The sequence below is a fragment of the Amblyomma americanum genome, chromosome 2 (genome assembly GCF_052857255.1).
Source record: "Amblyomma americanum isolate KBUSLIRL-KWMA chromosome 2, ASM5285725v1, whole genome shotgun sequence".
NCBI classification, from domain to species: Eukaryota; Metazoa; Arthropoda; class Arachnida; order Ixodida; family Ixodidae; genus Amblyomma; species Amblyomma americanum.
In genome coordinates, this window is record NC_135498.1 from 36,916,473 (window position 1) to 36,933,261 (window position 16,789).

At 45.1% G+C, this 16,789-nt stretch overlaps 1 protein-coding gene across 1 annotated transcript in view; it reads right to left on the reverse strand.

Moving 5' to 3' along the window:
- LOC144121012 (uncharacterized) overlaps positions 1-15,942 on the reverse strand; it is a 56,988-nt gene extending 41,046 nt beyond the window's left edge. Inside the window, exon 1 of the mRNA XM_077653907.1 lies at positions 15,885-15,942. Coding sequence (XP_077510033.1) covers positions 15,885-15,942 — 58 coding nt within the window. The remainder of the gene's footprint in view (positions 1-15,884) is intronic.
- Between the last annotated feature and the right edge of the window lie 847 nt (positions 15,943-16,789).

Consider the following 16,789-nt stretch of genomic DNA (forward strand, 5'->3'; position numbering starts at 1 on the left):
GGGCAAACAAGCGCCTTTGCAATCGTCTTTGGTGTCTTGTTCCTCCGGCTGCTGAAGTAGACCCAGCACATTGCTGCGGTATAGATTTCAGGAAACGCGTGCTCGCTTGCAGGTATGTTCAGCGCTGAGGCTCGCGTTCTCAAGTCACGCGGTCACATGCGCGAGGCTGAATTTTTCTTGTTAATTTCATGTCTGGCCTCCAGGATGTCACACTGACACCCATTCCAAGCCTTACACTCTTTCTCTATGCGTGCTGTCAGTGCATAGTGCGCTTCAGTTGTAATGCCGTCGCACGACCTCTACAGTCAAGAACCTTGTAGAGCTCATGCTATAATTACAGCAAGCTGCAAGCGTCATCAGCGCGTGTAATATTGGACACTGTACCTGTACTTCTCCCCTTTTCCACCTTCTAAAGTTTCGTACATTGAGAAGTGGAATCATGTGGTAGCGGTACAGGTCTTTACACAATGACAGCAGGGGGAGCCCTCATTTCAATTTAAAGCTGTCTTGATTAACGCTAAAAGCCGCGATGCTGACCGGCGGCCTGGCATAGCGCCTTATGGTACTTTTGAATGAGCAAGTGATTCACTGCTTCTGCTGTCAGGTGAGCGTTGCTTTGCACAGTTACGTCAGAATGAAAAACTGCCAAATCCATGGCCTAGTGTTTCGAGCGTATGTCTTGTATGGGGAGAAGTGACGGTTTCGACCCTCGGCGCCCACGTAAACTCATCGGTTTTCCAGTCAATATCAACAAGCCCAGCATCCTGGACTGATGCTCGGCCAATCTGGGCTGATATTCTTAGAAAATTGGTCTTTAACACTACCTCGACTAATCAAAACACGTTAACCACGGCGTTCTACGGTCAAGTTGGCCACAAAGCGGCGTTAAAACAAATCGGCATTATCATAGAAAGGCAGAGGAAAGTATATATCGTGAAATAAACGCAATCCCGGTTCTTTAAGGCAGAAAAGCAACCGAGTTGGAGATGTGAAGACGAAGCTAAGCATGCAACACGATAAACTGCAAAACATTAAAGGAAAATAAGCTACATTCCAAGTCATTTCTGAGTCGCTAAACCTATCCGTACCCAAAGTCCGTGTCACAAAGCGCAGTTTACATCCATTTCAAGGCTCATACACAGCGCGTGCTCACAGCCGTGAGGAGGCCTCTGACCGCATTCTGCACCGGATGTCTGTCCCCCCTCTCTCCCGGCGAGGCTGAAAAGAAAAACAGGAACGATGCGAAGGTAAAATGTGCGAGAAGCGACAAGTCAAGCCCCCAGCTTGACGGGCTTCAGCCAAGGTGTCCTAGTTATTCTGTTTGGCCGCCCATCACTATCGCGCGGTTTGCCGTTGCGCAGACAGAGAGAGCCGTGTTTGGACGATGTCGGTTTTATACCCGCGCATTTCCGCCGTAAAAGCATCGCGCGTGGGCCCATGTCCCCATCTGTTCCACCTGTTTGTGCGACGGGCGATGGCTGACCTTGCGACAGCGTGTGAGACTTGGAAAGGAAGAAAATACAAATATGAAAATGAGCTCGGGGTGTAGAAGGAGGGTTGTAAACCTGACTGACCTCTTGCTGCTCCTCACCCTTTGTGAAGAGCGTTGAGCTAGACGCCCGATGAAGAACAGCATGAAAAGGGGCGCATGCAGCGCGAGACGTCTTGTCGGAATCATAAGGATGTATAGAGTGGTGTACACGTTGTATGAATTGCACTTCTGTAGCGGCGCCTGAGGATTCCTTAGCATGCATTCTGAAGTGCTCTACTTATACGGGCGCACGCGGTTTCTGGCTCTGAGGCGGAAAAAATAACAGCAGAGGATTGAAGCGCTGTTTAGTGGCAACTGGACAGTTTTTCTGGATAGCGTGCATGTCAGGCTGCTTCTGATTAAGATGCAAGACATGCAGCAATGCACGCACACATAATTCGCGCGCACACGTGTGCCCATATAACATTGTTCAAAGAGAGCAACTATAAGTCATGTGTGTTCGAGGAACATCAAAAGAGCCTTCGTGGTGTGGTCTCGCAGCGGGGCTAAGGTAGTTCTGAACAAGGGAAGGTTATTATTGGGCCTCACAACCTGCTTTAAGTCACAAATAAAACAAATAAATCCTTAAAGAGAGCCAAACCACTGGGATTTTTCAAGCGCTCCAGTACCGCCACGACTGAAAGGTGTGCTGCTTTCTGTAAACATATACAGTTAGAAAAAAAATTGCGTCCTTTGTCATGGAATCACCCAGGTCGAGATAGTCCTTACTCCATCTGTCACTCGGAACTGGCCTCACTTCCGAGGCTTCATTCCTGGCCCCAAGTTCCCAGTACATATGCCTATGCCGAGGCATCAACGAAAATAGCGCCTGAAAGATTAGACCGAGAATAGGAGACACGCACCCACCCAGCGCTGTGTGTGTGCGTGTCTCCTATTCTCGGTCCTCTCTTTCGCGCGCTGTTTTTGTTGCAATCATGTACCAACTGGCTCGGCAAACTTCAGTAATATCCCGAGACGTTGAAGCCGACATCCAACACCTGCTGTGAGTCTGTCCAGCACTGAAACCGATGAGAGTGGGTCTCTCGTCGACCCACTTTCCGTAGCGTGCGTCTCATTGGACAGTGCTGCGTCCTGAGCCGCTTGGACGCAGGGATCGGATCATCGGTCACTTCTGAGCTTCATTAGATCTGCTAGCCTGTTTTCATTCATACAACCATTCCCTTTTGATGCTATGGAGCAGTTAACTCCTATTATTAAAATCTGTAGTAATAGCAACACACCCCGATTGTAGCCAAATTCGGAAGGAAATGGGTGAATGTTTATGACGGGGATGTTTACTGCACGCACGATTAAAAGAAATTATTTTTTCGTATTTTTTGAACATTAAATTAACGGGTAAAGAATAACTTGCATTGCTGTACATTCACTGCATAACTAGCTTATCTTCACTGGCCTGTATAGCTCAGTCTTCAGAAGAAGCGACGTGCGCGCGGTATCCGTTCACTTCTTTGTGAACGGCTTTCCTACTTAGTCGCGAGGTTGCGATAGTAGATTCTGTTACACCTAATTACAAAATAATATCAATAAATGGAAAGTCTTGCGCGTGTCCCGTAGAGAGTCAAGTCCAGCTGCTTACCTTCTTAATAACACTATCCTTGAGTCAGTACCATCTTACCGCTACCTTGGCGTACATATTACGTCAGACCTAACATGGTCCCTTCATATTAACCATATAATATCTAAAGCCAATCGAAAGCTCGGATATCTGCGACGTAATTTTTCTTCTGCCCCAGTATTACTAAAATTGCTCCTTTACAAAACATTAGTCCGCCTTAACTTGAGTATGCCTCCTCTGTATGGGACCCGAGCTGTGCTAAGCTAACTCACACGAATTTGTTCAGAATAATTCTACTCGATCCATTCTTCATAACTACAATCGGACTGCCAGTATCTGTACTATGAAACAAACCTTAAATCTACCGTCACTTGCCTCTCGCCGCTATAATTCTCGCCTTTGCCTTTTTCACAAAATATACTTCCACAACACCCACCTATCATTCTGCCCGCGTTGACCACTCTCACAAAGTTGGTATTATTTCTCCCGTACTAATTCCTGTTCCCACAGTTTATTCCCCGCACATCACAGGATTGCAACCGCCTTCCCGGACTTATCACCGCCATTGAAGATCATCATAGTTTTAAAAACGCAATAGCTAACATTGTATAATTAAGAGCCTAATCAACTTGTAATTTTTAATTTTTGCGTTGCTTGCTTTTGTTTAATGGGTTATCATTTTAATCACTTCCCTCTGTAATGCCAAACGGCCCTGAGGGTATTAATAAATGAAATGAAATTAAATATCAATTACTACTTTTTCAAGCTACTACCTCTAGCACGGACGTAAAACGCCTGGTTTTAATTTAATTCTTCCTACTCTAACATTGTGATTACGTAACCCGTTAGTCACTCAAATTATGTTTAACGCCGTAATTGACGTCAGCATGGCTGCGTAGCTGCGCGAGTCCGTGCAAAGCCGGGACATGCGACTGGCTGGCGGTCGCGTTGCTCTAAATGTCTGCCTAAATTCTCGTCCGTCGTGTTGTCGTTCGAGCTTCACATGGAAGGAACAATGCCACATCAGGCTGTCATTTGACAGGCTTCATAAGGGTACGTAAGCGGGTGTATGAGCTTCGGACGCAACATCCGTGCGGGGCAGTCAGAGGGCTTGCTGTTTGGAACAAAAACAGTCGCACCTGCGGTTGGACTCCGTGAGTTAACATTTTAGTCGAGTTATATTTGCAGGGGACTAGCAAGAAAAAAAAGAGTCCGCACGAAGGGAGATGGCCGATTGGGGATAACGCGAGACGCTTACAACTGAGTGGACGCGTTTAAAACGTCTACTTTCTGTACTTACGTTCAAGACAGTTTGTTTTCAGGTAAAACCTTCAAATCCCTGCGGCCCCTGTCGGTGTTATGGATGTAGAGGGAAACCCTACTTCCACACGAAAACTGCCTTTCGATAACACAGTTTGTTAGTGCAGAAAACTGAGTTTAGGTACTGTGTGCAAAATAGCAATAACACTAAACCCTGTGCTAGAAAAGTTTTGGCGAACAAGTGTTGGGGGCTGAACGCTTGTTACCTCCTTTGGCTTCAACTAGTTGTCACCTAAAACACGGATTTACTTCCGGCTGTTGTTATAGGGCGGTGCAGGCTGGGTAATTTTATTTTCGTTTTTTTTCTTGGTCACTGTACTCTTTGTAGTCATAGGGCATGCTTTAAATGTCTGGACCGAGGCAGGAGACAGGTTGTTAATGCTATATCAAGCGCTACTCCGCGTTACCGCATGCACTTCGGTAAAGGTGCTGTGAATTCAGATGTAATATGTGACATTGAAAGATGATGCCCGCGACCAGAGTGCATGCAGAAACTGCGGCTGACAGGCCTAGAACGAATACAACCACGCTATGAGTGCAGATACCAATAATGCTGGGTTAAAGTTCCTGAAAGTAAGGAAAAGTATGTGAGAGAAACCAGTGTCTTGGTGTAACTTACCTCTCTTGCAGGTATACTTTATCGATTCAGTCTATTTTATATCCTTTGAAAAAACAAGTGTCAATGATAAATTATTTTCATTTTACAAATAACTTGAAAGAAAAACTCAGATTTCCAACATTTTCTCGAAAAACGCATGTTTTGATCATCATTATCAACAAAAAATAGCGCCGGCATGTTTAGTCACTGAATTTGCGAAAAAAATGCAGTCCAAAAAGAAGGGTCCTACATTTATTAATATAAACAAATGAAACCACTGATTACTTATAAGAAATAAGCGATAAATGAGTAACCAATGACATAAGCGATGCAACTTAATAACATATACAGCCCCTGATTTTTTTTTTCGACTGTAATCCATGCAGACGTGACTACCACAGAGAGTTGCATTACCCTACGGCTGTTCGAGTAGTTCCGCAGAAACCATCCCACTCGTAGCACTGCGTTACGTGGCGGAAATACTAGAACTAGCAGGTTTCACAACCACCAACAAAGATTCGCCCAACTTGGCTTCACAAGATTGGTGGCACGGTGCTCTGAGACGTCATTTTTTTCGGGCGATCACGTGATTGTCTTAGCAAAGGCAACGCTCTCTTCTGACATGCGTGTTTCACCTGCCATAACTTCACGCCAGGGGCTGGACTTGTCGCAACTCAACAAGAGAGCACTTTGTAAAAACAGCTTTCAAGTTGAAAATTTTGAAATGTCTTTGGAATTTTACAAAGATTCCACGAGACTTCCACTATTCAAACAGTAGACTGTTGATGTTTCGGTGCATCTCCATGTTTTTGGAAGGGATTGTTTTGTTATCTTTGTGCTTTTTTCTGCCACGAAAGTAAACGGAGCCTGTGTGCGCTAGGCAAACCAGGGCACACTTGTTCCTTGTACTTCGAGGATGCTTCCCGTAGCATTGTTTTTAAAGTCGTAAATTACACTCTGTTTACCGGCTTAAACTGAGCCCTGTTTTCTGGACTAAGGCCTCGTGGGCAGAAATAGCTAATACAGTGGGACGAGTTGCCGCATCCGAGCAGGTGTAAAGACGGAATAATTTGATTATTGCTTCTACTAATTTCCTGCTGGCTCCCAGGGCCCACCTATATAAATGGCGCTTTATTTACTCCCTTTCCTACTAAATAATTTCTATTAAAAAGGTTTGCGACGATAATATCGAGTATTGAAAAGCGAGGACTGGCCAGTCACTGTACTCTACCCTGGTTGCCTTCTCTTCAGGCAAAAACGCTGCTGAGCTGGCGAGTTATTCCTTCAGAAAAACTGGCTTCCCTAGTTTCTCGTCGCACATGAAGTACGGTACGCATTACGAGCCAATTCGTAATATGTCTTCGCGGTAAACTGCGATAAATGAATAGCCCTACTTCGAAATTCCTACGAAATATTTCTTTTAAGTTCCGTTCTCCCTCAGTTTTGTTAAGTTTCAGAGACACATTCTCACAGAAATAGACAGGAGGCGCATTTTCTGCTAATCAACTTTTGCAGCGTGTTGACAGGAAACGACCAAATTCATCCCCCGTGTGATCTGGCAGAAATGGAGAAGAGAAGTGCTTACTTTGTGGGTCTTAATAATTTGGACAGCGTCTGTTTAAAGCCATAGGCTGCAATCGACATCACAAGACATAAATCAAGTAATACACAGAATGAAAAAAAAAGCATTGCAACAAGAATGCACACAAAAGAAGAACTTTCTGAATTTCAAGACTGGTTCGAACGGGAGCGTATGCTTCGTATGAAGACTAAGGGACTGAGGATGAGCGCTTTCCCTTCTTAAAATATCCTCTCCCTGATACAACATGTATACCAACATGGCCAACAAAAGCCATGTTAGAGCATACTGCCTGCCCCAGCGCGGAAAAATATGAGGGGCTCTGCGATTAAAGTAGAAAATGAAATTGAATTTGTTGGAACAAAATTGGGTCCAGTTGAGAGAACACGAGGCAACTGCGCCGCAGAAGGCTACCCTGCGAAAGCCCAGTGCCTTTCGCACCCGGCACACGCTCTGCTTCACCTTTGACAAATGCGCTTTTAGAGCACGCCGCCTTCATTTTCCGGTCGACCGTGAGAAACTCGAGAGCAAACGCTACCACCCGGCGCGAAAATCTATCGTGCTGTCATGGCAGCCTGACTCACCGATAACCAGAACCGAGAAACAGCAGCTAAAGGTAGGGGGTATCGGGAAAAAAAAATAACGAATGAACTCGCTATAGGCATGATTGAACTTCCACACGCGACCCTGTCGACATCGGCAATAGCAAAAGAGGCGGCACTTGCAACAGGGAAAAAATTCGCTGCACGGTGCGGCCGGATTACAGGCACAGAAGACCCGCACACGCACGCACAAGTACAAACACGCACGCACGCCAGCGAGCGTAGCGCTCCCTAAATCCTTGACCCAGTTTTGTCAATGTCGAGCACCGCCGGGTTTGGGGATGGAGTAAGGTAAACAACGGCAAGCAACCGGCGGGAGGCAAAGAGGCAGAGAGAATGGGAGATTGAACCCCAGCAAGGAAGGAAAAGCATGCAGCGATTTGCGCGCCAAACACGAACGGTTTTTCTTAAGCTCTGGAGCTAAAGGAGGCTTTCGGAGAGCAACGTTGTCGCGTACAAAGGAAGCGTGCGCGCGCATCAGATGTCGCGGTCGAGTGGGCGCGGGCGTCCAATTCGGTTAACACCTTAATAGGAGGCCCAACTAACGGCTCCTTTGGCGGGCGCTCATCGATCGGAGCGGTATGATGGCATTGATTACACGAGGCCTTGCCTCCTCGTGCTGTGCGGGGAAGCGGAGCGGTCGAGTAGCAGCTTGCGGGCGCAGACTGGCTCCATGGAACGGCAGAGGAAATTTGGGGAAGGCTGCTGTCGATCCCGGAAGGGAAGGTCGGGAAGCTGGGAGAGGAGCGTTACTCGTGGAACACGGGGGAGCGCGCGTCCTTCGGCGCATAATTAGTGACCAAGAGCTCCGGCTCGAGCTATATTGCATCGTTTGCCCCTAGCGGCTCTTTTTTTCTTTGAACTGGGTACAACAGAGCGAGTACAGAATTGCGTCAGACCGCTGGCTCCAAGGACGCTTGAATGCAATGCCTATCCAGAAACTTCACAATACAAGGAGAATGAGCGAACAGCCAAATGAGTTGAAAGCAAATGTCGCGATGTTGGGGGCGAAGGAGGAAGGCATTATGTCTGGAGATACCCTATCTACGTGCCACTCCCGAAAGAGGCACTACAGGACGTTGTGTTTGCGCTACTCTGGCGGCCTGCAGGGGTAGCCAATTTTGCTACGTGATTCTGGTAATTTCATTTCTATAGTGACCTTGGGCTAGATTATATGCGAAGTGACGCGATCCTTTTTGTTCGATTTTGTCACGATGTTTCTGGCGCGAAAATACTGGCACCATCTTCTACAGCAGCTCTATCTTGTTAATGCTGGTTTTGTGATGAAAAATAAACCGCCTGCCTTCACCTCCGCCTTATGAGAAGGCCCTAGTACCGAATGAAAGCGCAGAAATGTATGTGATCGTTGGCTACGGCTTCATAAAAACATTTTTCCATAAAACTTACGACTTTCATAAATCGTACAAGAACTGCAGTTCAGGCTCGACACTGGCCGATTTTTCATGCGACCTTTGGATAATTTATATGTAATTTTTTTCTCTATAGCGGTTGATTTGCTCGCAATGCAGCTTTTAGAATAAGCCGTGCACATCGAATGTTGCTTTCTGTGCTAGAATGCATTGAGTGTTTTTTTTTATATTTTACTAATTTTGTTCTATTGTTTAACGTACATACCAATGACAGTAGGCAGATTCCTGTTTGCACTTTGGGTTTATAGGTTAGACATAATTCACTAGTTCGTTCAATACGTGTAATAATGCCATAGACGCTGTTCTACCAGGAGATTTACAGCTAGAAAATTTACCGTCCCCCTCCTCCCCTCTCTTCCTGCGAGAAAAAAAAAAGAAAGCACCAGCTGAATGATTGAGTTAAAAAAAAAGTGAAAATGGCTGGAACATTGTCTAATAATTTCAACTACTCAAAAAGTGATGAGATACTTCCCCGTTCTTTATCACAGCCTTTATTATGACTTCCGATACTTAAAGCAAACCTTGCTTTTGCAGTGTAGAAAACAATACACGAATTCTATTCATCTTTCTATAGTTATTGGTGCATCGTTACTACACCCTGACATTCGCAGTCGTGTGCAACACGTTCGTCGCGCGATATTTTGATGTTAAAAAAAAGCACTTGTCAGGAATTTCAACCGACTCGGAGCTTCAAAAGTAACGCGTTCGTTAGTAGGATTACCCCATCAAGTCTGTGGCAAAGCTCTGCCAATCCTCCTTGCATTTCTATGGAGGACGATGTAGCAATGCACGAATGTGCCGGCGGGCAGCCGTCTGGAAACCCACGAGCAATTTCGCAACTTCCCTGAAGTTTTTGTGCGGAAAGCTGGCAACGAACTTTTAGTTCTGTCAATTTCTGAGATAATTCTTTTGCAGCACGTGGCCTCGCACGGCACCGTTCCTTGCGTCTTATTTAAACTCGGTGTCCTAGCGCTCAGGGAAGTTTTATTTGTAGCTAGGTTTGTTCGAACTTTTCCGATTGTTTCAAGGAATTAAACAGAAACGCTATTACTGTAGGTTAAAACAGCCTATTTTCTGGAAGTTCTTTATAGCGCTACAAAACACAAGGACACAGGAAGAAGTTCACAGGACGGCGCTGTACTTCTTCCTGCGTCCTTGTGTTTTGTAGCGCTATAAAGAACTTCCAGAAAATATGCTTCACCAACTAGCCCCACAACGTGTTTTGTTGAAACAGCCTCCTTCTCTTACTAAAATTTCTTTAGACAGACTATAGGCTGTCCATAGACTTCTGTCTATAAAGTCCATAGACTGTCTATAGACAAATCCTAGAGAATAGTCTATATGCAATACAAATCCCATAGACAATCTATAGCCGATCTATAGATTTATGGCCATACACTTTCAGTAGACTTTTGTCTACAGTCTATAGACTATGAATAGAGAAAAAAATATCGACAAAAAGGCAATAGAGTTGATATGATGTCTATAGACTGTCTATAGACCACTCTTATAAGGGTTATGTATAAAACGTAAGCTCAACATTGGATTATTGGACGCATGAGTGGCTTATTTGACGGGTTGAGCACTCGCATTCTCAGGAAGAAACGTGTTTGCTATGTAGCATAAGTTCAAGAATGTGCACCCATCTCACGTGGTTAAGTTCAGAGTCACTTTTAACGCGTGACGCTCGCTTTAGTGTCATTCATTCAACGTCACATAGAAAACTCTGGTGCACTCGCTGCAAAAGGCACGCACCTCGAGGGGAGTTCGGCGAACTCACTGTTTTCTGCCCAAACACGTGCGATGTCTCTATATTGGGGATTCGCGAGATATATGTATGAGACAGATACTGCGCCATTTCCTTTCCCCCCAAAAACCAATTATTATTATTATTATTATTATTATTATTATTATTATTATTATTATTATTATTAGTAGTAGTAGTAGTAGTAGTAGTAGTAGTATTAGTAGTAGTAGTAGTAGTAGTAGTAGTAGTAGTAGTAGTAGTAAGAGCGCATGAGCAAGAAGGTATTGCTATGTTACTTAACGTGCTGCTGAAATTTGCGGCTTTGGATCCGCATTTAAGATCACAATGAGTGCGACAAGCGTAGACAACATATTCGGTTGTTGTGCTTAAGTGGGCGTTCTATATGCGTCATGCCAGTCTTGACCTCCAATCCTTGATAGTTTAGTAAATGTTCTAGAAATAACCTAAGTTTCTTAAAAGGATACTTTGAAGACCGTCTAGTACTCAAAAACAACCTAGTCCGAAAGTTTCAGACGACTGTAAAACTTTTTAACTCATATGAAAGGTTTACCGACTGCGATCGATATCAATTACGAATGCCCGTTTCCTGGCCTGCGTAGCAACATGCCTCTACAGTAAAATTTCCCTCGACGAAGTATGCTCTCACTGAATGTTACACATGATTTGCCCTCATGAAACTGGTATACACCAACGCAACACGCTTTATGCTGTAGCCTGTAGCTGAGCGTAGAATGTCTGACCTAAAGACGCCGGCACTTGTGCAAGAACATCCATGCTTTTGTAACGTGCACAGATGGACAACGGTGACCAATCATCACCCCACTTACACTAAAAAGAAATATAAATGAAGCAATGAGGAGCGGACGTCAGACTAAAGAATGAATGAATGAATGAATGAATGAATTGTGGCTTTCAGAACGACGACTAAATTCATGAGCTTTTTGCTCGTGAAATCGGCTCACGACCAACAGGCTCTACTCATGTCTTCTTATCGAGTGTCATAACTAACGAGACGTAACTGCTGGCCATCTATCGGCCGCGAATATGTGCCAGAAGCTTTGCGAACTGCTCAGGTTTCACCATCCTCTGCTGACTGCACTTCGGACCTGCTTATGCATACAGATGGACAATGAACTTGATTGTAATTTGGGCTAAGGTTCCTCGGGAATACTGCCGAATAAACGTGTGAGAAGAGACGACTCGCATTAGTCCTCAGTACTGGATACATATTTAGTGCAGACGAATAACAATGTCTGCAAACCACCTAAAAAGAGCATTTAGAAATGCTGTCTGTCTCTTCAGCTTGGCATTGGGAACTGAGCTGCGAAAATCGAGTTGCATGCAATTCCAGCTCAAGCTTCGGAGATACCGAATTTCAGACTTGCGCAAAATGTTTCGAGAATTTCTTGTTGTAGCAGATGTCATGGAGTATTATAGTTAACAACTTGGTTTCTTAAACACAGGTATTACTCGCTGCAAATAGGCAGATCCTCTGAAGAAAGTTTCGTCGATTCTTGTTCACACTAGTAGCATAGGAAAATTGCAACTTCTATGTAATGCTTGTGTTTTAGTTTGACAGAAATACTGCATTTCTTCTATTTCAATGCCAGGTGTCATCGACGTTACGATACTGCACAAAATCAAACTTAGTTATTCAGGGGTTTGCATCCCGAAGCCAACTATTTTAAATGAGAAAAACGGCAACGCATTTATCAAAAACACGATTAACTAGCTGAAGAACTTCTACTAAAATGGTCATTGCAAACCCCGGACATTCCGCAGTGACTTTAAGGTCGAGGGGCTACCAATAATGACTACGCAGTTACACTGCAATATCTTCACAACTTTGCAGCAACCATATCCTCAGTAAAATATTATTTGCCTTGCATACAGTTGTGAGCAGCTGCTGAACAGTGCACACCGGATACCGCTATGTCAGCCGGAGGAGGAAATCGGGCTTGTTAATGTCTCCGAGCGATGACGTATCCAGGAGTGCCGGAGCTGATAAGGGCCTATCAGCGGGGGCAGTCTGAGACAAAACAAAAGACCGCGAACGCTCCAGACGTGTCCGTGCGTCATCTGGGGAGAGATTGCGTTCAAAAGACTTCAAATGTTAATCTGGCATCGATGTGGATTAAAAGTCAATTCGAATGGAAAGGTACCAGCGCAATGATATGATTTCCGCAGTGCTATTATTGTGCAGCAAATATTGAAAGTAGCTGACCTTACACCGTTTCCTCTCCTGTTCCATTAAAGTCTCTCTCACTTTCTCTGTATACACAGTTTCCAGGCAAACTGCGAGGTGACTCATGGCTGCGTTAATTCCCAATACAATATACCAACTCTGACAATTGTTGTGTCCCACAAAAGGGGTGTTCAGTCGAGAGCCTTAAGGATATGCTTTCAATGGCACGTTGCTTACCACGTCTAAACTGCATTGAAATGTTTCGTTCGCTCATTCAAGTCCATGTGTACGTCAACATTTTTATCGGTACAGCTGCCGCAACAAACAAGAGAACAGCTATTCGCACTAGTCTCAGAAGATCACTTAAGGCCATTTACAAACTACCTCGTGTGAAATAATGACCGCGCTTTTAATCCCTTTCGTGGTGTTCTCTGGCCAAAAGAGAACCAAGCTTACAATACCAGTAGCCACATGCCGCAGGTCCAGAGCAGGAACTCTCTGGCAGTATTTGGCCTGTTACGCCATTAAAATTCGTTCATAATCAACGTAATGTTCTCAGGATACTCTGCACCTAACTAGGGCTCTGTCAGGCATCGCAATGTGGCTAATATAAAGCTTCATTAGGTCCAGATGCTTTAGGCAGTGCCACGAAGATTTCTCGCTGTTCAAGACATCTGGAGCAAAATGGGTGCGACAGGCCATTTTTCGTGCTTTTCTTGCATTTTTTAGGTGCCAAGTAAAAAAAAACAGTTCTGGGGCTTGATATCCTGAAGCGAAACATGGGCTGTGAGGAACTGCGTAGTGGACGGGCGCGGTAATATTAATTTAGACCACCTGAGGATCTGTAACGTGCACTGACGCCGACAGATGAATGGTCGAAGGGACGGACGGAGGGAGGGAGGGACGCAGATGCATAAGTGCACTTGTCTAAAGGTCGTTCTAAAACTGTTTTCCGCCTGTCCTTATCATGTGCACAGATGCAACTGTGCAGACGAAGAGAATCGGCAAACGAGCCAGCGCTTTTTACGCCGCTAGCGCGGTAGTACATCACCTTTAGCGGGAGCCCATCTCACCAATACAGGTGTAAGCTCACCCGGATAATATAGAAGCATTCATATTGTTACGGGGCAATACTATTTACATTTATTTACAAGCGTTAGAGGTTTGAATGAAGAGTTCCCAGCAGGGAGCATCAACACGAACAGGGAGCCACATTAACCTACTCTTCTTCGTTCGTCCTTTCACACGATAGGCCACTTCGTCTTCCACTGCAACTTCGTCGTAACAATATGTATGCAAGCGTAGGCGAAAGTTTCCGACAATACATGGGCTTCTATGGGAGCCTCGTTGAGCGAAGGAAAAGGAGAAAGTATCAACGGCCTAAACAAATTTTCCACTGCTGTACGGCAGTCAAGCATGGCACGGATTAGCCGTAAGCCTCTAACAGCGGTGTCAGTACCTCTGATATATTATCTGCAATGGTTTAAGCGTGACTACGAGCTTGAGCCGGGTTGTAAGGGTAGGAAAGAATTTTCGAAATAATTAATGTTAAATGTGGGTTGGCTGTATGCAGGTTGAGAGAAATAGTGGAGCGAGATGTTTGGGAGAGGAGGCTGTCAGTGCAGAAAGCCCTGAAAAGGAACATGGAGGACGCCGATTAAAAACAACGATCGCACGCAGACAAATGCGATAAGCTCAAACAATAATTATAAGAAGAAGGCTGTAGACTCATCTCTTGAGCATTTAATTGCTTTATTACAACTGAACAATTGGTCTCCTCGTAATTACCTCCCCAGATGCTCGGCGCGGAAAGATACTTTGCAAGAAGAGAAACCTACTGATTCGGAGTTCCTGTGTTCGAGCCCGACCGCGGCGGCTGTTTTTTTATGGAGTCAAAACGCTAAGGCGCCCGTCTGCTGTGCGATGTCCGTACACGTTAAAGATCCCCAGGTGGTCGAAATTATTCCGGGGCCCTCCACTACGGCACCGCTCACTTCGTTTCTTCTTTCACTCCCTCCTTTATCCCTTCCCCTACGGCGAGGTTCAGGTGTCCAACGATATATGAGACAGATACTGCGCAATTTCCTTTCCCCCAAAACCATTATTATTATTATTATTATTATTATTATTATTATTATTATTATTATTATTATTATTATTATTATTATTATTATTATTATTATTATTATTATTATTATTATTATTATTATTATTAATATTATTATTATTAAGATAAGCCCTTAATTGAATGAACGGTTTTCCATTTTGAGCCACAACAAGCGTTTTAGATATTAAGATTGTGCGAGGTGAACGTTGACGACGCAGTACCTTGCTATGTGATTGGCCCAGCCACCTACGACGTACCACTAGTATCTTCTTTTTCGGAGTTGTCACGTTTGTTTGTTTTCTACTTTCTACTGCATTATCCCTACATCTCGCTAAACACAATGCCCCAAGCCAAACAGCATCTTGTTCCAGTATGCCCCGAGGGCTATTTCTTTTACGACGCTCAGTCAATCAACTTGCACCCCTTAATGTCGTCATCATCAGTAGGGCGGAAATGTCTTTTGTGGGTCATCAAGAGTGCTTCACACTTGTTTTTTTTTCTTCTAGCTAGCTATTTTTTGCTTTTGGTAAAATATGCATACTTGACGTTCTTGAAGGGCGATTTATTGACTTCACATTTATGGCTTTTTTTGTTTTTGGTTTTTGAGGAAATGGCGCAATAACTGTCTCGCCTATCTCGGTGGACACCAGAACCACGCCGAAGGGAAGAGATAAAGGATGGAGTGAAAGAAGAAAGGAAGAGAGAAGCGTCGTAGTGGAGGTTTCCTCCCGAATAATTTCGACCACCTGGGGATCTTTAATAATAATAATAATAATAATAATAATAATAATAATAATAATAATAATAATAATTGCATTTTGGGGTAAAGGAAATGGCCCAGTATCTGTCTCATATATCGTTGGACACGGGAACCGCGCCGTAAGGGAAGGGATAAAGGAGGGAGTGAAAGAAGAAAGATCTTTAACGTTCGGTTGCGCATTTCACCCGCGCATCACGGCATAACAGGGAACACAATTCGTTGTGTGAATAGTGCCAGCCGAAACACAACGGGAATGCCGGTGCACCGCTAAGGTTCTTGCGTCACCGAGGACTCGGCCGTGTACACAGATAAGTCCGCGCCTCTCTGTGTTTGCCACTCGACGTGTATAATACGCTCCTGGTTCGACCCTGTTTGCGTTTGCTCTACAGTGCCTGCTGGCGGAATCGGATAACGCTTTTATCACTTACCCTTCGCTCTCGCCTCCGCGCGAATTGGGGCCGGCACCTGCATGAATGAGCAGTGCATGAGTGCACGCCGCGTGCGCGTTTCCCCGCCGGTGGCCGGCCGGTGGTGCGCGTTTCACGGCGCGCCAACTGGCAGGCATAACGTTACGCGCGGTCACGGTTCGCCGCGGCATCCTCCCACCGCAGTCGTCGCCACCGTTCCGGCAGCATCCGTTCTGTGGCGGGAAAACACGATAGAAGAAAAAGGAGAGAAAAATGGTTATCGTCCCACACACGAAGCTCGGCTGCGCCGCAGACAGACTATACACCGCGAACTTTGTAACCTTGTGTCTTTTTAGGGCGTCTTCCAGCTTCAGCGGCTCTGAGGGCAACTTAAAAGTGTAACGCAAGAGGATGACCACGGGGCTAGTTGTTGGATTTGAACCTGGTGAGACATGATAAGTGAGACGATTAAGGACGGGCAAACACCACAGCGACGAGGAGTACGGAAGAGCTTTTTATAATAAGCTTGTTGACGTCCGGGGTAGGGCTACGCCTTACTGTGCTCAGTACAGGAATATAGCACGTATAAACCTGGAGTCGACAGATTCGCTTTGGTTTATGGGGTTTAACGTCCCAAAACGACTCAGGCTATGAGGGACACCGTAGTGAAAGGGTTCAGAAATTTTGACCGCCTGGAGTTCTTTAACATGCACTGACATTGCATAGTACACGGACATCTAGAAGTTCGCCTCCATCGAAACTCGACCGGCACGGTTGGGATTGAACCCGCGTCTTTCGGGTCAGCAGACGAGCACCATAACCACTGAGCCATCGGACTATCGACAGATTTCTTTGGGGTTAGGGTTCTTAGGAGGCGAGCTCGTAATGTCGGCAAAGATATGAACCTGGCACACTTGGTCTTACCC